The 24,482-nt window shown below is 54.7% G+C and overlaps 1 protein-coding gene across 9 annotated transcripts in view; it reads left to right on the plus strand.

The window, feature by feature from the left end:
* RBFOX3 (RNA binding fox-1 homolog 3) overlaps positions 1-24,482 on the plus strand; it is a 433,842-nt gene that overhangs the window by 308,451 nt on the left and 100,909 nt on the right. The window contains exon 1 of one of the 9 annotated variants that reach the window (XM_069543857.1): positions 6,241-6,353. The exons of 7 other annotated variants lie outside the window; for them this stretch is intronic. In XM_069543857.1, the coding sequence (XP_069399958.1) occupies positions 6,279-6,353 (75 nt within the window). In that variant the 5' untranslated portion in view covers positions 6,241-6,278. Of the gene's footprint in view, positions 1-6,240; positions 6,354-24,482 lie in introns of those variants that run through there. One more of the 9 variants, XM_069543861.1, reaches the window with a different exon arrangement.

The following is a 24,482-nucleotide window of genomic DNA, read 5'->3' on the forward strand; positions in this document are numbered from 1 at the left end:
CCCAAATCACAGTCCCCACACCCTCTCCGTGAGCCAGGCACAGCCGGATCTGCACTCTTAACCCTTTATCTGTGCACAGCATCCCCCAGACTATGAGGGGCTCACACAGCTGTCAGCTCATACCACACTTTATCCCCATCTTACAGATGAGGAAACTGAGGTTTGCTCAGGCTCATGCTGCCCAGGCTTCTTTTCATGCTGAGGATTTCCCTTGCGCAAAGTTGATGATCCTTAGAAGAGAGTGTGGGCTTCTTGGGCTTGGGTTTCTGAGCCCCTGCCCAGCCATGCCTCCACCTGCCACACCAAAGAAGCTAACTGACCAGCGTGGGACACAGAGGACTAGACCCTGCCAGGCCAGCTGGGGCTATCCTGACTTTTGACAGAGCATTTCCATTGTCAGGGTTTTCGGCAGACTAGCTTCACAGGACTGCAAGGTTTCTGACTCACTGTAGAACTTTTTTCCAGGAACATCAGGTGTCAGGAGTTCTTTGACATATATGCACATGTGTTTGGATTAGTGCCTCACTTAGGCTGTCATGGTGGGGGAGAAAAGGCGGGGGGATGTCTGATATGTTGATCACGACGGGTTCATCCAATCCCACGGCTGTTTCTAACTCTAAGGCTACACTGTGCATTGAGTCCCCTACATACGTGCCTTCAAGTTGTGAACTTTCAAAAACTAGAGTGTGCCCCTTTCAATGCTAGCTATTTTATACTGTACTGCTATACTTTTCAAGACTGCACTGTAAGATTTAAAATGTTTTCTTTTTGTGTTTGTTTTTTATGAATTATTTGTGTACCTGTTATCATACAGTCCTATGTAGCCGATTGTGTTAGTTGGATACCTAGGCTAACTTTGCTGGACTTACGAACAAATTGGATTTACAAACGCACTCTTGGAATGGAACTCTTTCCTATGTAGGGAGCTTACTGTACCAGCAACGTGGGCACTGCTTGCCAGAAAATCAGCTCCCAAACTGTCAAGCTCTGTGTCACAGGGACTGACAAGGGTCCCCAATGCCTCCCTTGGTTTTCAGGCTGTATCCAGCTGGGTAGCTTTGTGCTACCCATGAAAGAAGCAGCACATGAAACATTCGAGATGAGATTAGAGGACAACAGAAAGAAGAGCCTATGTGTGCGCATCCATGTTTGTGCGAAAGTATAAAAACCCCGAGTTTGTGTTTTCCCAAGAGTATTAATTACTGTTGGAGAGGAGGCTTGTCCGGGCGTGTTCTGCTTGGGTAGAGTAATTTATCATTCGGTTTCGAGGAGTGGAAGATGGGTCACGGTGCAGAGAGCAAGGCACACATCTCTCTCTCTCTCTCTCAGACTTCACAGATGCCCCACCTGCTCTGGGGTGGACGGCTTTGCCCAAGGCACGTGCCAGAGGGATAACGGAGAGCTTGCAGGCAGCAGGCTGGGAGAGGAGGGAGACTGTGAGGCCTTGACACCATCTGCCTGAGACAGAGCCCATCATGGGGAAGGCCTGTGAGGGTGGCTTGAAAGGAGAAACTGTGTAGTCTCTTGTGGATGTCTGCCTCTAATGGGGGTGACAGGCAGAAAGACACAGGCACCAGCCAGCCTGGCTGCCCACCCTGGATCCCTTGTGATCTTACAGGCCTTCCCTCAAGGCCGACGGAAGGGCTGGGGGTCTCTGGGATCCACTGGGGAGGTCCACGAAGAAGGTGGGTTTTATTCTTATCTGCGGCTGAAAAGCAGGACATACAGGCTCACCACTTAGTACAGGTTCCCTCGCCACGCAACAGTTATAAATCAGTCTCTCCCTGGCCTCGGTGAGGTGCTTGGAAAGGCAAAACCAACCCCAAGGACTGGGCCGTCCTCCCTCTGCCCTTGGGCCCCTCCACCCTCTCCTGAGCACTAGGGTCACCCCTTGTGTCTCCTGAGCTGCTCAGGCTCTCCCACGACACTTTGCTTTAGTCCTTTCCACCATCACATGCGTGCTTCTGCCTCTTGCTGCTGCAGGCAGAGGCTGGACACCCGAGCCCCAAGTGACCACACACTTGCTTTCAGCAGCGAGAGTTTTCCTGTAAAGTTGTAAAGTATATAATAATGAGTACTGGCCCCAGGTCCGCTCTCCCGGCCACCCTTCCCCTTGCACCACAGCCAGCAAACACCGAGCAGGGCCTGCTCCTGCCCAGCATCCTTCTGGGAAGGCCCTGGGTGGCCCCAGTGATCCCGTCCAGGATGGTGCCATGAGCACCTACTGTGTGCCAAGGCTGTGCTAGGTGCTCAGGTTGCCACTCAACCAACCAGACTGATACTCAAGCAAATAATCACCCACTCCTGGTGGTGGGCAGGGGTGGGGGGCAGATGCACTTCCAGCCAGTCTAAGGGAATAAAGGGAAAACCCCTCGGAGGCAGAGGCCCAACTTGCCGCCAAAGATGTGCTTTCATCTGCTGCTCTGCTCTCGGGGCTTCCGTTCTTCATCTGCTGGAACTAGCCTTCCAGGACTTGGCTCACAGAACCAGGGGTCTCAGGCAAGCTAGCAAGGAATCTCCAGGCTACTTTGCTGGGTGTCCAGCCTGCTGACTCTCTGGTACTTGCAGAGGCGTTGGAGGGAAGGAAGGAGATGCAGGAATGAGGATGGAGCAGAGCAAGACAGGGTTGGAGGAGCATCCATAGCAGCTTCTGTGCAGGCCAGGCCGAGAGGTCACTACCCAGAAGGCTGAGGGTCCCCGAGGCTGGCCGGGCCCCAGAGACCCCTGAACTTGCGGATGTGGAGTTTTCCTCCTCCAGTTTTGTGATGAATGAATTCACTTGCCTCCCCACCCCCACTTTCATACCTGCTTATCTCTTAATTCTTATACCTGCAAATGCCCTTGGTCAAATTTATAATGGTGATCATTTATCAAGCACCACCTGTATGCCCGTTCCCTCACCTTGGTGACTTCTAAACCTCACAATCATCCAGGAAAGTACCTGATGCTATCCCATTTTTCCAAAACGGAAACTGAGGCTCAGAGAGGTTAAGAAACTTTCTCAAAGCCTTACCGCAAGTCAGCAGCTGAGCTGAAATTAGCCTCTGTCTGAGGGATGTTGGATCCAGGCTCCTTCCTGCCCCAGCAGATTGACTCTCAAGAGGTGCCCGGTGCCATCAAAGATATCTCATGTTCTCTTGATCAAGGATAGAAGGATAAGACCACTAATGGAGCCAAGAAGCCAACCCCATTCCACTATGGGTGCTGGCTCTGAAGAAATCCTTAGGATGAGTGGAGATGGTCTTAAGGTCTTCCTCCTTCAACACCTACTAACCCTAAAACCCAACCCTAACCCTAACCCGGCCCTTCCCCCTTTTAAAGGCTGTGCTCAGGGCTTTTAATGATGATACTTTTAAAGCCTAAGTTGGACCTTGTAACTTGACCCCCCGCAGCTCAAATCCTCTCAGGACTGCCGGTTCCTTTAGCGAAAAGCCAGTCATCAGAACACCCTCCCATGTAAGGCCTCATGAAATCTGGCCCCATCATCTCTCTGACCACATTTTCCATTAGCTCCCCTTCAGTTTCCTTACTCCAGTCCAAGGGGCCACTTTGACTGTTCTCTGAATAGCCAGACACGTCCCTTGACAGACTTTGCTGGGCTATTCCATCTGCTGGAACATGCCTCCCAAAGAGTCTCAGGGCTCCTTCCCTTGGCTCCTCCAGCCTGGCCTGCACATCACCTCTTCAATTAGGCCCACCCTGCTCCTGCCTTCTCTCTCTCTGTCTTTTTGTTTTTTGCTGTTCAGGTCTTCACTGTGGCCCTCCAGCTCTTTGCTGCACTGTGCAGACCCCTCCATTTGCAGCACACGGGCTTAGTTCCTCAATCGAACTTGAGTCCCCTGCACTGGAGGGTGGATACTCAACTGCTGGACCACCAAGGAAGTCCCCATGTCATCTTCTAATTGGAGACTGGATAGCGGTACAGTTGGGTGCATTCAGAATTGCCTGAATGATTATCTCCAAACAGCGCTGGCTCCTGGGGTGTCCCTAGTGGTATGCCACAACGCTCAACCCTAGCCTAGTCAGCGTTTATATCAGTGATGTCTGTAAGCGTGCAATATGCATCATGATCAGATTCTTGTTTACCTGAAACCGAGAAGAACTAAAACTGCCCAGGACCATAGATGAAACTGAACTAAATTCAATAAAAACAAATGTAAAATACTGCTCTTTGGTCCAAAAATACTAAGTTGATGAATGTAAGAGAAGTAAGGGGCGAGGGTTTTAAGTGATGGTCAGTTCAGTATAATTAAGGGGGTTGTCTTGTCCATGCAGGCTGCTGTAACAGAATGCCACAGACCAGGCAGCTTATCACAGAAAGATATTTACTACTGACAGTTCTGGGAGCTGGAGTCCAAGATCAGGGTGCCAACAGGGTCGGGTCCTGGTCAGGGCCCTCTTTTGGGGTTGCAGATCGCTATTTTCTATTTTCTCATTGTGTCCTCACATGGAAAGTAGAAGCAGGAAGTAATCAGGATACTAATCCCATCACAGGGCCCACACCATCATGATCTCATCTGACCCTAGTCACCTCTCAAAGGCCCCACCTCCAATACCATCTCACAGGGGTCAGAGATTCAACATAAGAATTTTCCGGGGTGGGGAGGGGGACAAAAGCATTTAGTCCATAATAGTGACAAATGGTGACAAAACAGCTTATCCAGACTGGGGACACTGTTACCTGTAAACCAAGAGTGTCCCAGACAAGCTGGAGGGTGTGGTCACTCTGAGTAGAAGCCTCGAAAGCTCACGTTATTTAGATTACCCGACTGAAGGCACATTCCCAGATTATGGAAAGGGGAAATTGTTTGGCGCCTCCCTGGACCCTTGGGTTCACTTTGAAGTCATCACTATGATGGGTTCATGGGACATCCCAAGGGAAACAGCCATAAGGACTAGGACTGTCCAGCCAGTGGAGGAAGATTGGGTAGCCAGACTGTCTGTCTCGGAGTGTCCGAGGGCTGGGCTGCTGAAGGCAAAGGTTTTCTCCATGTGGCCTTAGAGCCACTGAAATCAGAAGGAGGAGTCCAGAGGGCAGGTTTAAGGGCGGTCTAAAGGGAGAACTGTCAAAGGACGACAGCTGGCCAGCGATGGATGAGTCCCTTCCCATCCTTGGAGGCTGCAGAGGAGTCTCATGTACTGAAAAGGGAGGACCAGGTGGCTCTTCTGAATGGGAGGCAGTGCTGAGTGGCCACCGCATGTTAACTGTTTGGGAAGGAGATTCTGCCAGCACCTCTTTAAATCAGAACGCAGGGAGAGCCCCTCCAGGTGTGACGACATGTGAGGGGTCAGATGTGAGTTCAAAGCTGCCTTCCCTATGCACCCCATCTTTCCCTTGCTCATCTTGCCCCTGACATGATTTCCACTTCCCAAGTCCCCCTCCTACTGCTGAATTATTGAAAGTGTCATTTGCTTTATCACTGTGCTGGACAGGGACTGCCACAGAGCAGCTGAGCTTGGGATTGTGTGGACAGTGGCCCTTAGAATCCAGTCGCTGGCCCCACTCGGTGGGGGCAGCTGCTCCCAGCCCCCTCCTCCTTCTCCCTTCATCATCTCTCACTCGTAACTGCTGGCGTTCTTACCGGAGGATGCGGCATCCTCTCCACGTCTCATGCCAATGGCCGGGAGGGCTGTGGATTGAGCCTGTCACCACCCAGCCCAGGTGGACAGCCAAGTCTCTATGCTGGGGCCCTGGGACATCCCCCTGTGACCGACCAACTGAAGGCCTCCGGGGTGCACGTGGGTGGACATGGCCTGCCGACTGGGGGCCCCTCTGATGTGTACGCCACCTTGGTATGTTTGTGGGGGTAGAGTCATCGTGTGAGCAGGGCGACCTGTGTGTCTGAGTATGTGCGTGCGTGCAGAAACGCAGCAGCTGTGTTGTGCACTCCTGCACTGCCATGCGTGTGCACTCAGGCATGCGTTTTTTAGCAGACGCCCTAGAGCTTAATTTGACACAGGCCCTGCCCGCGAGACAGGCCCTGCTATCTGAGCCACTCCTCCCAGAGAAGGTGTTGGTGTGGCCACCGCAGAGCAGAGGATGCCAGGAGACAGGCAACTCATTCAGGGGCAGTGCGGGTGGCATGGGCAGGTCCCCAGGAGATAGAGAGGCATGCAAGAAACGGCAAGCTCCCAAAATGCTCGGGGTGGGGAGTGCAGACCGCCCACCCGCATCCCAGAGGTGCAGTAGGAAGTTTGCTGGAGCCCCAGACCCTCTAGACCTGAGCTCGTTGTCTGGTCAACAGTGACCCGGATCATGGAGGAAACTGCTCCCCACGATGGCTGTCCCCCTTACAACAGGCAAGGCCAAGCCCCCGACCTCCAGGAGCTACCCATCTCCCAAGGCAGAGATGGTAAGTCTGAGTAAAGGGCAAGGCCACTTGACCAGGCTGGAAGCCACAGAAAGTAAGGACGGGGGCTCCTGACCACCTTTGGTGGGCACTGTGGTCCCCGTGAGCTTTCTGAACCCAAAGCCTGGCTCCACAGGCCCCTCTGGACACTCTCAGAGGAAATGTGACCACGTGCCAGCTCTGAGCACCATGTCAACAGGTGTGGACACTCATTACCTCAGTAAGGATCCAGAGGAGGATGGCCAGGGGCCTGGGGTGGGCATAGGGGCCTTCTGAAAAGCAACAGGGCACCAGACCCTTCCTCAAGCTGCAAGGAGACCCACGTCCACTCTGATGTCCCGTTTCTCCATCACTCATCCTCAGGTGGTACGAGGGTACAGGCCTTTTATGCATCTCGTTTGATCACTGATCATTTGGTCAGTCTTATCAGATCACTGAAACAGCTTAGGAGAGGGACTGGAGTTGTCACCTCAGTTAGAAATGAGGAAATTGAGGGTCAAAGCATGGCTGTGACTGGCAGAGCTGGGTTTGCAAATTCTTGGGCCTCCAAAGCCTCCAGCCATGTTTGCTCACCGGCTCATAAGCGCTTGCACCCCCAGGGGGCCCTGGAGCTCATTAGACCCACTAGAAATCAAGCAGGGGCTTCCTGGGGCATCAGGCCTTCTCTGAACATCTTTGCCATCCTCCAGTGTTTGTGGCTTGTGAAGGGGCTTGTGACACCCCAGTTATAGAACGTTCAACAAGAGCACACAGACACCCCTGCCCTTCGAGCCCTTCCCTGTGCACCTCCACACTTCCCCACACCATCAGCATCCTTGCCAGCCCCAGAGGTGTAAAGCCTGACATCACTACTTCTGTCCTGGTACCTCTTTGGGGCTCGTCCAGCCTGGGAGTCACAGGCTGGGCCTTAAACGGGAGCCAGGGTACCCAGCCAGAGGCTCCCAGCCCCCAAGCCCCACCTCCTCCTTCTCCATCCAGCCTTCCTCCCTACTCAGCCAGGCCCCCTTGGGTGGAGATGATGGGGTGTGGATGGGGTGGTCCCCACTGAGGCCAGCCAGGAACCTCCCCGTGCCCCTGCACTCCCACAGCTGGCCTTAATGGGATGGGAGGGAATCCTTCTAACAGGAGCAAGCCAAAAGCCCCGCTATGGGCAAGGAAGAGCTGGACCATCAGAGGTGGTCCCCGTCCTCTCCCAGTCTGAGGACACCAGCCGGGCCCAAGGGCAACAGGAAGCTTACCACCTACTGCCCCTCACCAGTACATAGGACCCCCATCCCCAAATCCAGCCTCCAGGCCTCAGTTTTCCCTACTGGAAGAAACCTTAAGGATCATGGGAAGAATGGCTTCCTTTCGTCTCTTTCTTTCGTCCCGCCAAAGAGGGGCGATGGCCTGGGGGGAAGCTGGTCTTCAGGCCGACAGATGGATCAGCCACCTGCCTGGCCGGGTCCCTAAGTAGCTTGTGACCCCTGGGCTGCCCTGGCCTGAGGCAATGGTCAGGGAGGCCAGCCAGCCAGCTGGGCCAGCCTGCTCTGGGCAGGGCTGAGCAGAAATCCAGAAGCCCAGATGCTCTGCAGGGTTGGGTATCCAGCAGCACAGAGGCGCTTAGGGAGAGCAGTTCAGAAGATGATGAGGCAGGCCAGGTGTGGGGCAGACACACACAAGTAGGGTCCCTGGCACCCCCACCCCCTGCCAGCCCCTGCACGGCACTCAACTTCTGGCCTGGCGGCAGTAATGCCTCATCTCAACTTGGCCTCAATCCAGGGCTCAGAGCCAGCGGCTCCCCCTACCAGACTTGGGGCTGGGGTCTCGGGGGCAGGTCTCACCTCTGCTGCTACCATCTTCCATCTTCCCACCTCTGAAGCCAAGAGAAACCTTTTGAGAAAACAAATTGTGGTCCTTTTTTCCTCACTCACTCTGTTTTTCTCAACCTCAGAGAAGGTCTCCCCTTCCCCATCCAGTAACCGTGAGATCGATCAGGCTGGGAGGTTTTGCCTCCCCACCCCAGCACCATGGGAGCCTCCCCCAGGCCCCACGTGGGAGTGCAGGCATCCGGATGGGGAAGCTCAGCTCTGAGTACAGAGCTGGGCAGCAGGAGTGACTGGACTGGACACTGCTGGGCAGGACCGCAGCAGATGGGCGAGCCCAGAGCAGGCGCTGGGCTGAACGACCTGGGGAAGAAACCCCGGAGACCAGGCAAGGGAGCGGACGAGGCGGGAGCAGAGAGCAGAGCGGCACTGAAGACAGCTGTGAGTGTGAGTGCCTGCTCAACCCAGCGCCGCGTGGGGACCACAGCCCCCATCCTCAGCCTGCTGCGCTGCCCATCGCCACAGCTGCCCCGCTGGGTCTCCTCTCCGAGCCTGCGTGGAGCCTCGGTTCCAAAATGATGATGTATTTTTGGGTATGTACCAAGCGCGGACTGCCGAGTTGCTTTTTCGGCTCCGGGCAGATCCGGGGTTGAAATGAGAAAGCAGCCTGCCCAGCACAGCCCCTGAAAGGGCCCCCTCGCACCTGTCCCCAGCTGGCACCACAGTTCTCCCCCAGGGCCCAGTCAGCACAGTCAGGAGTGTCCCTAGACAGGAAGTGCAGCCTGCCTGAGAGCCAGACTCCCCTCAGTGGCCTCCATGGGCTGAGCGGAAGCTCTGGAAGGCCCTGCATGAGGTGCGCTGTCCTGTCCCTTCCCTCTTGCCAGTCCTTGCAGGAACCTGCTTCAGATCCCCCAGTGAAAACGTCAGGTGGCTCCTGAGACCACGGACACACAACCCCAGCCCTGCTTCTCCTCTGCTCCCTTCCTCCCTCCCCTAAACCTGAGTCACAAAACCAGCAACAGACACTGGACCCTGGAGAGACTGGTGGGCATACTCAATGTGAGCTGGAGCCGACAGCCCCAGAGCTTTGGGCCCCAAAACCCCAGAAGCTGGGAGGGCCGGAAAGAGGACAAGCCCCAACCTGAAGGCCCCTTCCCTCCTCACTGGCTAGCCCCGGGCTTCTCAGCAAAGGAAATGACAACAGAAGTGATCAGAGCAGGGGTCTCGGCCAGACCTGGGAAGAGGCAGTGGGGAGGCTGAAGCTGGAAGGGTCTCCATCGGGGATGAGGAGGGACTAGTGGTTCTCATTAAGTCCAGCTGAACTGCGAGAAAGAAAGCCAGGCACATGTGTGTGTATGTGTGTGCATGCGTGCAGACAAACATGAATTGCAGGTCTCCCACAATCCCTGGCCTCAGGGTTGCCACGGAGGTGGTTTGAAAATCTGAGTTCTATGCTTTTGACATGGAAGAGAACTTTTCCCTGGGGCCTCACCAGCGGCCCCAGCACCACCCGGGCCATGGGCTCCCCCACACTGAAGCACTTCCTCCAGGCTGAACTCCCAGGCCCAGGTGCAGCCTGCCCCACGGCGTCCTCCTCCAGGGAAACTCTCAAAGGCCCTGGAGCCTCACTGGGAGGAGCTGATCTGGGAGCAGGAACCTGTGGGGCACCTGGGTGGCTGGGCAGGGTGTCAGCAGGAGAGGCCGAGGCAGCCACAGAGAAGGCGCCAGTGGCCACTGGGAGCCAGGACGGCTGTAGTCAGTCCCACGGTTGTGGTCACAAGCCGAGCTCCACTGGGCTCTGCTGACCCCATTCCCACCCAGGGCAGAATTAGGGCCAGCATGTCTAGATCGGGGCTTCCCATGTGACTCAGTGGTAAAGAATCCACAGACGCAGGAGATGCTGGTTCCATCCCTGGGTGGGGAAGATCCCCTAGAGAAGGAAATGGAAACCCACTCCAGTGTCTGTGCCTGGAGAATCCCGTGGACGGAGGAGCCTGACAGGATGCAGTCCATGGGCTCGAAGAGAGTCTGACACGCCTGAGCATGAGCGTGATGTGCCTCGCTGCTGTAGGCCTCCACCTTTTGCAAAGACCAATAGCTCTGCCGAGAATGGCCTGGCTGGCCAAGCCTTTGCTCTGCAAATTCCTCCTTGTTCTTCAAGGCCAGCCTGAGGAGACACTGCCCCAGGGACACTCTTCTTGAACCAGCAGGCAGAGTGGATTTCTCTCTGTATCTCGATTCCAGGGAGCACCAGGCTGGCATTAGTGAGCTGCCCTTGATCCTTCCTGTGGCCTGAGGGTCCCTCCAGAGCCTCGTGGGACTTCTCCTGGTCTGGGCCTGGCAACCAGGAGATGCTCCCAGGTGGCTAGGTGGTTGCAGAGGAGAGTCCCACGCCCCCCGCCCCCCGCCCCCCGCCCCCCGCCAAGCTCGCTACTTCTTAGGGGCTGTGGCTCCTCTTGGGGGATTTTGCCTCCCAGGATCCCCTCCCCTCCAAAGCGTTGTCCTTGCCCACTCACACAGCCAGGCCTGGGGGATGTGCCAGAGTGTCCCCACCTGAACTTTTGAGGTTGTTTTAGGACAGGGCTGGAACCTGAACTGGAGAATCTCGCCTTCTCCCCTTCCCTGGTTGGGCTTCACGTCCAGGTGGGGATTCACCGCTGTAGAAAGGAGAGAGGGCCGTGGCAGACAGGCCCCTTCCCTGGGTCTTGTCTCCCACATCTCTCTCCTTGAGCCATGGCCCTACCGCATTTCAGGAGATGGCACTCCAACTAGCAACTCCCAAGTCAGCACCCTCGCCCGGAGCCCCTCCCAAGCCCCACCTGGAACCCACTCGTTTCCCACTGTCCACCTAATGCCCACCTGGTGTCCAGACACTCCTCAGACTCAGCACATTGAAACTGCTCATTTCTCTTCTGACCAGCTTTTCCTTCTTTTTGCTACAGTCCCAGGAGTGTCCTCGCACCCACCTGAACTCTTGGGATCACCCTCAATTCCTGCCAACCCCAGCTTCTCAGCAAGACCAGCCTTGCGGGTTCTGCCTCTGCCCTTTCTCTTTATCTGCCCCCTTCCCCAGACCCCCAGGCCCAGGCCCCAGCACCACCTGCCCAGATCAAGTCTGAACTTCCTTAGCCTGGAGCACAAAGTTCTTTGCATCTGGCCTATTTAGTCCCAGCCTCACCCCTTGCAGCTCCTTCACATTCTCACCCTCCTGTGGTCCAGCCAGGCTGAGCTGCTTCCAGGTTAACTAGAGCATCTGCTGAGCACCCCCTCTCCCAGGCTTGTTCCTCCCAAAATACCCTCCTTCCTCCACATCCCCCACCCCACAGCTGGCTCCTACCTTCAGTTTAGGGTAAGCTTGTGGGCAAAGACATGGAGGGCTGTGGCATGTCAAGTGAGAAGCAGTTTAGAAGTCACCACCTCCAGGAAGCCCTCTCTGACCACCCTACAGTGGGGAGTCGTTCCCTCCACTGTGTCCCCATGCACTCATCTGAGGGCACTGTCTTTACCCATTTACTCTGCCATCTCCCTTCCACTGGTAACTCCCTCCAGGATCCTGACTGGGTCTCAGTTCTTGTTTCTGGTGCCCACCGCGTAACAGCCACTTGCCCGGGACTCCAGGAAACTTGCGTGCTAGAATGAATAAGTCTGCTCCATGAGACATGGTGGGGCCATGCTTCAGGGTGTCCTCTGAAGCAGAAGCTCTGCAGAGCTCCCCACTGCTCTTCACCTTGAGCCAAGGGTCACACAGTTGACCACCGGACACCCCATGACCTGGACACCACTCTTTAAGGAGGTATTGGAGGTATCATTGCTCCCATTTTAAAGTTGACAAAGTTGGGGCCTGTGGCCTCCATCCTCACTGTGAAGGGGCCTGATCATAGTGAAACAGGGGTTGGGTGTAGAGGGGAATGCCGTCCCTGGCCCTTCCAGCCTGACCACTGGGGCTCCCTTTGGTGGTATGGGTGTGAAAGTTCACCCCTGCTCCGTGAGAGAAGCCCCATGGATGCTTTGGAGTCATCTCTGTCTTTGGATCATCTTCCCATTGACTCCACGTGGAGGAGGCCTGTCACCAAGAAGGGGAAACAGAGGTGCCTGGGCAGGGTCTGGGCAGAGGGCCCAATGCCAGGGACAGGGACTTCACATCCCTCGGGCCTGGCCTGGAATCTAGGTCTGTAGCTTAGCAGCTGTGTGACCTCAGTGAGTCAGCAAACCTCTCTGAGCCCCAGGTGGCTCTCTGTAGGGTGAATCACTGCACCACAGTGCAGGTTGAGAAGCAGTGATGGTTTGCATGCTCCGTGCCCAGCACAGAGGGAGTAGCGATGTTGAGTAGCAAGACAGGGTGAGCCGGGGTGGGAGGACGTTCTGTTTTTTTCAGCCACCTGGGCGCTCCTCATGGCCGCAGCAGCCTCCTCTGGTTCACCGCTGCAGGAGGGAACCCGCACTAGCTTCGGCCTGTGCAGTTGGTCACCGGGGGTCCGCAGTGTTTTATTCCCTGACCCCTACAGGGGATGTGGCCACCCCTGTGCAAGGAGAATGTTCAGGCTGGAAGGCTGAGGGCGGCAGAGGCTGGACTGGAACTGGCTCTTGCCCTGGCCCCCAGATGCTTTCCTGCACCTGCTCACACTGGGTCTCCCCACCTACCTCTTCTTGGCCCAGGTCTGATGTCTAACCCTGTGCGCCAGTAGGGATCCACCTGGTCTTACGTGAGCCTTGCCATTCTCCCTTTCTTGTGGTTCCCCAGACTGGGAACCCCGTGTGGACAGGTGTGTCTGAGCTGTATTCTAGCTGTGCCTTGAAAAGGAAAGATTTTAGCAAACACTTGGGGGATGGACAGAGGAGAAGGGGGTTATTGGCAGTGGCATATCCTTGGAGAGCAAAGAGCCTGTGTCCAAGTACCACATAGCTCCTCAGAGAGCCGCCTCCCCCACAGGCCCCGGAGAGGCAGTGTGACTCTGGGATTCGTGGGGCTGCAACCCAGGGCAGGCAGACGACTCATCGCCAGCCTCTCGTCCCAGGCACAGCATTACTGGGGCTCAGCTCAGAGACGCAGGCAGGCAGTCATGTGCAAGCTCCCAGGGTCTGGGAGCTTCAGTGGCTGGGAGCCCTGCAGGAGCAAACACCTCCCCACCTCTATGCCTGGGGGGCGGACCTTAGAAAATGGGCTCCCGGGACAGACAGATGGCTCAGGGAGAAAGGGTGCTGGCCCACGATGTGTGAGCACTTGCAGGGGGGTGTGTCCAGGAAGAGGCAGGGCAGGGAGGAAGGACAGGCTCAGGGACAGCCTCATGTCACCCTGCAACCTGTGGGAGCCGGTGGGTGGCTTCATAATTGACTGGCACCAGGCGGAGATGCCAGCAAACTGTCTCCAAATTAGCCATGATTGCAGGGGAAATAAAGAGCAAACAGGGTGAGCTGGATGAGGTTTTCTATAAATATTATGTTTTTTAAAGTTTGCCCCGGAGTAATAGAAGCTGTTTAAACGCTAATATCCTGTCTGTGCATTTTAAAAGCCTTATAATGAGGATTTAGTGCCTTCTTTTCCTAAGACCTGGGATCTGGGGGCCCCTGGGTCTCCAGCCTCCTCTCCCTCCAGGCGTCTCAGAGTGGGCAGCCCCTGGGAATCAGAAAACCTACCCTCCCAGGCCAGACTCAGCCTCCTTGGGGGGCTCTTCCCTGGTAGATGCCGGGGGCCCTTCTCGTCCCAGTGAAGCTCCTCCTTCCTTATTCCCTTCCTACCCTCCCTCCAGTGGCCAGCAAGGACTGGCAGCTGCGTTCTCTTGGTCTGAGTCATTTTTGAGACATTGGTACCTTTGGTTCCTGTTGTCAAGGCCGGAGCCCCGGGTCACCTGGACCGGCAGGCCAGCCTCTCTCCTAAGCCAGCAAGAATGCTGTCTGATCACTGAGAGACGGGGTTCCTAGGTGAAGCTGCAGGACGATGTTTGGGTTTACTAAAAATCAGGACGTGGTGTTCGTTCACTCCAGTAATAACCGTGGAGCCATTTTCGGTGATGAGTGAGAAAATTATAGGAGGGGCCCCAGGCCCCCTCCCACCCCAGGGGTGACTTCATCAGGGGCCTAAAACCCACAGTTTGAAAAGCCCCGGGGAGGAGCTGTCCTGGGAGCCCCATCCTGGGCTGTCAGAGGGGACATTCAATTCTGCTTTATTCTGAGCGTTTGAGCACCTGCTGTGCCAGGGCTGAGTGGGACCCTGCAGGTGAGCTCCAGGCATTCGCTCTCCAGGGAGCATCTTTGGGACACTCGTCTCCCCCAACAGCTGCTGGTGCCACTTTCAGAAATAGAAATGGGCAGGTCTGGTCCGTGGCAGCGTTCCGTGTGCTGAGGCCCACGCGATGCCCACACACAGCGTCGTAGCTGCCTCCACAGCTGCAGTTCCCAGTCCAGGAGATGACAGGTGCAGAGGCCTGGGAGACGCCCCGGCGTACGCATGGCAGGTGGCCGGCCACAAAGTCAGGCTGTGGCTTCTGCAGCCTTCCATCCCTGGGGCATAAATCTTCTTGGTGGGGGCAAAGGCAGGAGGGGCAACATCACCGGCAGCTCATCAGCTCTGTTGGCCTCACCTGGCTGAGACCACCTCTCGTGGCCAGCAGTCCCCCTGAAGGCTCAGAGCCCCCTCTGTAGAAGGTCTTGGGATCCTCACAAAATAAGGCACAATCAAACCAAAGAGGAAGAGGAGCGGGCGCCCCTGAGCAGGGCCGACCTCATCACGGGGACACAGTCCTTGGCCTCTGCCGTCATTTCCTGACTACTTTGGTAGTCGCTAGATGTAGGGTTCGGATTGGAGCTGCAGGTAAAATACAGGGGGATTTGACACAGCTCGGGAAAAGCGCAAACGACGATGAAGGCAGAGGTGCCCGTGTGGTTGGGCAACTGATGGCATTTGAACCACAGGTTATTCCCATCACACATCCTTCCCCGTTTCTGTGAGAGCACTAGGCGGGGAAGAAACACGCCCACCCGCTCCCACAGCCCTGATCCGGTCACCAGAGAAACAGGAAATTTAGCCCCTTTTCTATTATTTCTATCCAGGGGTGACATCCATGTCCAGGTCCCAGGAAAATGGCAGGAACCCTGAGGGGGTCACTCCTGTGTCTAGCCTATCATATACTCACCCTTGATATCCACCCCCAAGTAAACAACTCCAGACGTGGTGGCTGTTGAGGATATTTGAGATTCTGAGAGAGGATGAGGAGCATAACCTTGGCTAAGGTTCAGTAGGGCTGGGAAGGAAAAGGGTCCCTTCCAGGTTCAAGAGTTTTTTGTGAAAGAAGCAAGTCACTCTGAAGTCCAATCCTACAAGCTAGTGAGGGAAGGCGGGGGGCGGGGGGGGGGGGCGGGGCGGGAGGCAAGTGTGGGACATAGAAGGAAAGTGGGTCTGATGGTGGGGGTCGCAGGAGGCAAGACCTCCAAAAATAGGGTGACAAAGGAAGGGATCCTAGTTAGCGAAAGTCGCTCAGTCGTGTCCCACTCTTTGCGACCCCATGGACTATACAGTCCACGGAATTCTCCAGGCCAGAATACTGGAGTGGGTAGCCTTTCCCTTCTCCAGGGGATCTTCCCAACCCAGGGATCCAACCCAGATTGGATTGGACCCCACATTGCAGGCAGATTCTTTACCAGCTGAGCCACAAGGGAAGCCTGATAATACTGGAGTGGATAGCCTATTCTTCTCCAGAGGATCTTCCTAACCCAGGAATCAAACTAAGGTCTCCTGCATTGGCAGGTGGATTCTTTACCAAATGAGCTATTATGGGGGCAGGAGGCAAGACCTCCAAAAACAGGGTGACAAAGGAAGGGATCTTAGAGGAAGGAGAAATGGGGAACAAAGCCAGGCTACAGGGGAGGGCAGAGAGGAAGCGGGGCTTCCTGGGGGTCTGCCCTCCTCTGCTGGCAGCTTAATGGATGGAAAAGGAGCAGGTGATGAGAAAGAGTCCTTCTCCAGCCTTGAGGAATGGGGGTGGCCGAGAGAGGTATTCCCAGAGAAAGAGGAATCCAGATCCTGGCCCTCCACTGTGGGGCCATTTTTTGTTATCATGTCCCTGGTGTGGCCCAGGATCCTGAGGTGGGGTCATGCCCCCTGGTGTGTTTGTCAATTCTTCAAATGCAGGAGGACTCAAGAAGGGAGAGATGCTGGCTGGTCGTCTCCAAAAGAGACCAGAGCGGGGCTTTGCATATCCGGGCCCCACTGGGCCCAGCCAGGGAGCTTCTGTGTTTCTGTGCCCAGCCATGAACCTGGTAAAATGTGGGTCTCTACAGAGATGCTGAATGAGGGAATGAACTATATCAGTTTAGCAGAACTAGGAACATGCTATGGAGTGATTTCAAGGAGGACTTGTCTGTCTGAGCTGCCCCTGGTTCTTGTCAAGGTGTCTTGAGATGCCCCATCCAAGGGTGGGCAGTAAATACTTGGAACAAGGTCTTAAAACTGGAGACCACTGGGGCTGAAGATTCATGTTGGGGCATCTGCAGCCATCAGTGGTGTCCATCCAGCAACCCCTCCCCCTGCCGACTTGGGAGAGGATCTGACTCTAGAAACAAGGCACCCCCTGGCTGGGCAGTGGGCAGGGGTTCTCCTGACCTCTTGGCAGGGCTGGCAATCCCTCCAACCCCTGCCTGGCTGCCGCAGGCTGGCTTCCACCTGGAGCCGAGCCCATCTGCTCCACTGAAACCAGGTTCAGCTAATTGTGACTTCAAAACTTAATTATGGAAAGAAGTTGGGATTAAGGACCCTTGCATTTATCTTCCTCTGGCCGTGGTTTGTCAGCAGCTGGGACTTGGAGCATCCCACTCACGGCTCCAGAGAACGAGTGGGGAGCCGCAGCAGAGGCTGGCTTGGCAGGGTCAGAAGCGGGGCTGCAGCGTGCTGAGATGAGCATCTTGATTCGGCCTCATCCCTCCCCCACCGCTGAAGCCATAGCCCCTATCAGGAGACAGCACACCCTCATTTTCTGTTTTGCCCACCTGTGAGAGCCACCTGCCCTCAAATCACACTGTCTGCTCTGTGGCATGGGGCATGCAAAAGACCACAGGACCTGGAGAGGCATGGGGTAACCTCCAGAAATCGGCACCCTGATGGTGCCCTGGAGCCCAAGATGCTTGCTACCTCTTTTCTCTAGCCCTGCACACCCCCAGCCAAGCACAAGAAGTGAAGGTAATGGGGGCAGGTGGACGTTCACGCATCACCTACTCCAGCCCAGGTCTTCTTGAAGGGCAACCTGGCAGAATGTGACAAGAGCCATTCCGACCCCTTGACTCCATAATCCTGCTCCTGGGACCATATCCTCAGGAAATAATTCAAAAGAAGAAAGAAGCTTGAAGTACTGAGATATTTATAGCAGCAGAAGAAGCCGTGCCAACTAGATCCTACCTGTCCAGCAGGCAGGTAACAATTAAATGAATTATGTGGCAACCATTTGATGGGATATTATACAGCCTTTAAACATGAAAATAGGAAGACTCCATATAGGGAAGGTGTCTTTGAAATATCATTAAGTGAAGAAGTAGAACACTGATTATAATGAGGTAAAAACTATAATTGCATATGGATAAAGAACAGATGAGGCCACAGAGAAATGGGGTGGCAGTGTTAACATGAGGTTGGGGTGGGGGTGGGTATTTAAACCTGAAAAAAAAATTGGAGAAATAAATAAAAATTAGCAAAAGACTATTCCCTCTCTAAGACCCCAGCCCCGTGTGCTTTGAGAGTTATCTTAGCCAGGGAGGAGCCATGTCTGTCTGCTCCGTCTGATGCAGGGTTCACTGGAGCATCAGTCTGCAACCTTTTTGGTATCAGGGGCTGGTCTCGCAGAAGAGAGTTTTTCCGCAGACTGGGGAGGGGATGGTTTCAGGATGATTCAAGCACATTACATTTATCGTGCACTTTATTTCTGTTATTTTTACATCAGCTCCACCTCAGATCATCAGGCATCAGATCCCAGACCCAACGCAGCTGGGGACACCCCTGCACTAGAGCACCCTCCATACACACATGGAAATGCCATCCTTTTATGGCAAACATGAGCCCCGAGCCTCTCACAGTGTCTCCACAGGCAATTTCCTTTTGTTTATTTTTATCAAGGAAATGTGATGTGCAGACACTTGCGCTGGACCCTGGGAATATGAATGAGACCCATCCGCATGCAGGCAATGCAAGGTGAAAGCACAGAGGGAGAGCGCCAGTGCGTACCCCGCCGGGGTGGGGGGGGGAGTGTCCCAGGGGACCCCTGCAAGAGGACGGCCCAGCGCTTTAGGAGCGATCAGCGGGATGAGTGGTCTGGGCAGGAGGAAGAGGAGGGGTGAACAGAGGGCAGTCCGAGGGGAAATGTGATACCATGCCTCGCCTGGTTGGTAGAGTAAGAACCAAGTCAAGGAGAGGCGGCCAAAACCCCAAGCATGGGGCGTGGCCTGGGATGGCTCCCGCTCAGGGACCAGGAAGGGGCAACTGTCAGCCAGCCACCCCTCACTGGAGCCTCCCCAACTCCACTTGCCTGGGACTGACATTCCAGGAGACGACCAAGAGCTGGCTTTCTTCTCAGATGAGGATACCATACAGGGAGGCTGCCAGAAGCTGGACTGGTCCAAAGAGAGGGAAAGTCAGCCAGTGGTCCTAGACCCCAACAGAGAGGAGGCCAGTGCCTCTTCGTCTTCAGCCTCCTGACAGCCCCCAGGCCCTCCTGCTCCTGCCTGCCAGCGAGCCTAAGGGAGTCCCTTCTGTCTTCAGGTGTCAGGACCCAGAGCTGTTGGCTGGGATGGCCTTGGCTGATGGGGAAGGGATGGGGTTGGCAGGGCTGGCAGACTGAGACTGAGAGCCTTGGTTCTGTGCCTGGATCCCATCTCAAGAGCTGCAGGGCACAGCTTACAGCTGGAGAGCATGCCTGGCAGGCAGTGCCTCAGCTCCACTGTATCCACTCGGTTCCGGTTATACCAACAGAGGTTAGCAGGAGTGTTTCTGCAGTGACTGTAAATAAGCCCTCCCCTGGAGCTGCAGGAAAGAGACGGGAGTGAGAACAGAGCGAACTGCCAGGAGCTAGCCAGAGATGGACCACCCTCTGCTCTCTTAGCCAGCTACTGGGGCAGCTGCAGCCTCTGTCTCTATCCCACAATGCTTTATACGAAAGAGGCAAGACATTGATTCATTGTATAACTAAACAAATGATCATTTCCTCAATTCAGGGCTGAGACTGGCTAGATTTGAAGGAGCTGAAGATGAGTAAGGAGAGAGGGAGCAGAAAGAGAAGGAAAGAGAGTGAGCACACAAATGATGCCCCAATTGCGCACGAATCTGCAAGCGGCTGGGAGAAGGCTCCATGAGGGCAAATGCTTCCCAGAGGGCAGCACTGAGCTGGGACAGATGTCCTCCAAGAATGGGTGCCTGGCTCAGGACCTGAGGCTGGAAGGAAGCAGGACCCGGGAGGCAGGTGAGAAGGAGCCTTCTTCCAGAGCATCCAGCACTTGGGTGATGTCCCAAGCGAGCCCAGGTCCCTCTGCCCATGTGAACGCACAGCCCACTGGCCCAGCATCCCCCTTCTAACCTGGTGACCTGGCAACGGCCTGGGAAGCCTCCCAGTTGAGCTTGCAAGGGACACTGGGTCCATGTAAGGGAGCAATGAGACCACCCTAGAGGTGAGCTTCAGGTAGGGGCAGGGCCTAGGGCATCTCTGGTCAGAGCTCCCTGGTTCTGGCCTCAGGCCATGAGGAGGGGGTGAATTAAGGGGTCCTTGAGGTCTCAGATCCAGCAACCATCTTAAGGACATGAGGGAAATGGTTTTACCGCTGTGCCTACCACTTTGACAGGAGATGACTATGCTATTCTAATGACCAACCCAAAAGGCCCTTTGATCACAGGTGGTAAACTTCATATACTTTGTTTTCTAAGTTTAAAAAACTACTCATTAAAATATTAAGAAGTTTTTTATATAAATTTATTTATTTTAATTGGAGGTTAATTACTTTACAATATTGTATTGGTTTAGCCATACTTCAACATGAATCCGCCACAGGTATACACATGTTCCCCATCCTGAACCCTCCTCTCTCCTCCCTCCCTGTACCATCCCTCTGGGTCATCTCAGTGCACCAGCCCCAAGAATTTTAACCCAACAAATAATTGACAACAATTAATCCCATTAGGGAAACTGGAGAGAGTTTCCATGGGTTCTGGGTTTTGCTCCAGAGAAAGTCTCCCATGGCCCTCCACAGTGGCAGACTCACCTTCTGGTGGAACAGACCCTCCAAGGTCCTGCGGGCCCTGAGTCACATCTTGGCTACTGCTGGACTCTCTGAGGGGGACTTTTTCTATTCCAAGGCTTCAGTGATGTGGCTCTTTTGCCTTGGGATGAGACTCCAGATTTCGAATCTTGGCGATCTTGTCTAGATTTTTCCCTTTGGGGAAGTGATCTGAAAGAAAGGGCTAGAAAGTGAGCTGAGAAGGAAGAACACGACTGCAGGCTGGGTTGTTGAGTGGATGAGTGACCGGGCCCCTGGGACTCAGTCCCACTGAGACCCTCAGGAGCCATGCAGAAGGCGCTGCAAATGGTCCACAGAGAGAAGGGAGAGGGGAGTTTTAACCACCAGCTCCCATAGCACATTGGAAGGACTGTGCCTCGGATTGTTGACTTGGGGACACCCCCGTTGTGTTCCCCTCTTGGTCCCTGCAGGCGTCATGCATGTGATGGCCTCAGATAGACAGAGGTGTGCAGTTCAGTTAAGCAAGGGGCAGCAAAGCCTGGAGTAGAAAGAAGGTGAGAGGAGGTGAGTGGAACACAAAAAGTGTGTAATACCGTCCTCCTCTTGCAATCCATATTGTATACAACCCATCACAAGGCCTTCAGGGTGATTCCCTTTGGAGGGGTCAGTGCTGTGTGTCTGTGGCTGAGACTCAGCAGAGGCTCCTCACCACCTCAGTGCGGTTCTAAGACCATTGGAAGGTCTCTGCTGCATCTTGAGCCTGTTGCTACAGAGCCCTTTCTGCAGGACCTTCTCAAAACCGGTCCCCTTTGGAGACATTAACATATACTGCCTCTGGAGTCCAAAGAGGCCCCCTTCTTGGTTGAAGAGAAAGAGGGCCCAACAACTCACCTTTGCATAAACATCAATGGAATGTTGTGGAATGCCCCAGACTCTAAATATCCATTGATGAGGCAAATCTTGGGCTTTCCTTGGGCTCATCCCTCACCCTCTGACACGTACATGTCCTGCTGGGGCATCTGGTGTGCTTCCCTCTTTCTGCCCACCTGGTCCAATGAGCATGATCTCTTCAACAGGGTGAGTGAGCGCGGTGTTCTCTGGAACATCAAAATGACCAAAGGCCTGTGATAAAGAGCAAGAGCTTGATTACAGCTCTGTGACGAGACAGTAAATGTGTATTGCCATCCTTCCTATATAAAAGCAAAGAGCTTTTAACCTTATTCACTGATAGGGATTGAAAAGAACACATTTTCCATATCAATGACTATGTACCAAGTAATAGAGGCTCTATTGATTGGTTCCAGTAAATAAAGCCCTGCAGTCTGTGTTTCGAGATTTGGTTAAGTTCATAGGAGTCCACCATCATCGACTATGGTTCCTCTGGTCCTTCCAGATGAACTGAACACAGATATGATGGGGACCTCCACCCTTGCTTCCTTCAAGTCCTTGATGATGGATCTAATCTCCACAGCTGTCTTGGGGTGGGGTGAGGTGGGATGGGGCTATTTCTTCTGATTTGCTCTCTTGGCCAGGCTGGGGGAAGGTTCTTTGGCTTCCTTCCAGGTCAAAGAACCAATATGAGGGTTATGCCAGATGCTAAGTATATTCGCTTAAAATGATGTGCTCGGAAGTGAGAGACCAACTGCAGAATGGGTCTGCGAACACACTGGACCCGCTGTAAGATGGACTTGGGTCAGGATGTCGTATACCTCTGACTTTCCATTATGTGTCCTTCAGCCGGTGACTGTAACGGTATTTCTGTTTCACTCGTGTCCGTGTCAGCCCTGCCCATGTGTTCCAGAGTCTTCTAAGTCTGGATAACCCTCTGTCCCAGGTACAGGCTCTCTGGTAAATGGCACAGTCATCTCTGGGGAAGGGCTGTGGGATTATCACTGTATTTACTGCTGCGGTGTTGCCAAGCCTCAAGTGAGGTCTTTGCTTGTTCTCCAAATAAGGGGAGCCAGTTTTCCTCTAGCAAGGAGGAAGGGGCTCCTCTGGCCAGCCCAGAGAATTCAGGAAACTCAGGGGGGGCAGGACCCTCAGGCTCACCCGTACATGTGGTCTCATCTCTAGGTCCCATTCTTTCCTCTCAGGGCTCTGATTTTGGCAAAGGAGATGTGTCATGTCAGCGTGTTCAGGCTCCTTTGTGACTCTGCTACCCTTATAATTAAGTCCCAGGGCTTTAGAAAATCAGGTCTATTCAGATATTTCCACTGAGGGCGATGTCCCTTGAGTTGATGTTCAGCTTACCTGAGACCGTCATTGTCTTTTTTTAAGGCTTCTAAACTCAACCAACTCTGTAATCCTTATATTTACCACTGTCCCGGACCATTGCCACCACTACTGCCTGACCAAACACTCCACATTCCACCTGCCCTCTTCCCAGCCCTCCACCAGCGAGAGTCTATGTGCCCGTGACAGCCCTGTGTGCCGGGGGTGGTGCCACACAACGGGGTCCCTAGCAATGTCTGGTGGTGACCACCCAGCTCCAGTATTCCCACCTGAGCGGCTTCCTCAGCTTGACCTCCCCCAGACAACAGGCCCTGGGAGAAGCGTTCAGAGGCAGGAAGTATATTTTGGAGTGAGGGGCCCTGGGGAGAATCAAATACGGAAAGATGGGGAGCCAGTCCAGTGTGTGTCGTTGAGCTGATCACCACTGTGGGCAGCTGGAGTTTAGGGCTGTGGGGGAGCTCATGGGGGACCATGGAGGAATCCACGTGAGGGGTGGAGAGGGAGCATTTCCTGCCAGGTCCTTTTTCCCGCTCTGGCTGAGGACTGCTCCAAGCACCTTCACCCCGGCACCCCTCCAGTTTCACTCGTGCGTCAGAATGGTTGAGTGGGTTCCCACCAGTGCCCACTCAGCAGCAGCAGAAAGGCCCCAGGGCAGAAAGTGAAAGATGAGCTACGGGGAGGTGCTGTCAGATGACAGTCACACCCAGCTGCCTGCCGTGGAGAAGGCTGGAGTGAAGGGTGGGTGGGCGGTGGGATGCAGCAAGTCCCTGATGGGACTTGGGAGATCTTGGGCATCCCCTGCTTGGGCCTCTCTCTTCCCATATGTAGCCCTGGAGTAACCACTGCAAGGTGGGTCGAGTGGCACATGAGATGGTATTAGTGAAAGCTTTGTATGCTGCAGAGCTCTACCCTAGTGTGAGAGATTTGCTGTTGTGATGGGCATGGCGCCCTGGGCACAGCCGCAAAGTTTCTGGGGCCCTCCTCCTCAAAGCACTCCAAGCCCCAGGCTTCTCTCCTTTTGCTGAGACAAGAGGTGCCTGTAGTTTGTACAGCAGTAGGGAGCACAGCCCATCTCAGATGCACCCCAGGGTTTGTCCTTCCCCCTCCAGAATCCTCCCTCATCTGGGCCCTGGCCCACTCAACCTCTAATGCCAGGGAAGCCTTGTCAGTACCTCGGAGAGCACCCAGGGGACCTAGGGTATTCTCCCAGTAATGAGTGCTGATATTACAGAGACGTGTGTCATCACCCCGGGATTGTGACAGCTTCTGGTGAGGCAGGTAGGAGGAGGAGGATGAGACAGACGCTCCGGAGAGGAGGTGGTGTAAGCTGAGCATTTGGGTCATCTGCAGCAGGGGAGGAGGTGAGGAGAGAAAAGGGCTGAAAGTTGAAGACAACTTTTAAGAAAGTTTGCCCAAGTCTGCCCCAGGCTCTTCGTCAGCCCCCACTCCCCAGCCTCCAGTGGAGTAGGGAAGTGTGGGGGGAAGGAAGCATGTGGGAAGGGGTGAGGAGGCAGAGAGCTGAGCACAGCACAGGGAATCATGGAAGGACAGGCCTTCCAGTTCCAATGTCTCCAAGGGACGGAAGGGGTTTGTAGTTGTGAAAAATGTGATAGACTTGCAGAAACATTTTACATGGTCTGGAAAATCCCAAAAGAAAGAGAGAGAGAGAAAATGAAGGAAAATCTCGAGGGAAATCACAATGCTTCCTCAAGGTTGGGAGAAGAGTCCATTTGCCAGCTGGCACGTTCAGGACCAAGGACAGCAGCTGGGGGGGGTGTCCATTCAGCCCACAGTTCAGTTCAGTTCAGTCGCTCAGTCGTGTCCGACTCTGCGACCCCATGAAGCGCAGCACGCCAGGCCTCCCTGTCCATCACCATCTCCCGGAGTTCAC

Source organism: Ovis canadensis, chromosome 11 (genome assembly GCF_042477335.2).
Source record: "Ovis canadensis isolate MfBH-ARS-UI-01 breed Bighorn chromosome 11, ARS-UI_OviCan_v2, whole genome shotgun sequence".
Lineage (NCBI taxonomy): Eukaryota > Metazoa > Chordata > Mammalia > Artiodactyla > Bovidae > Ovis > Ovis canadensis.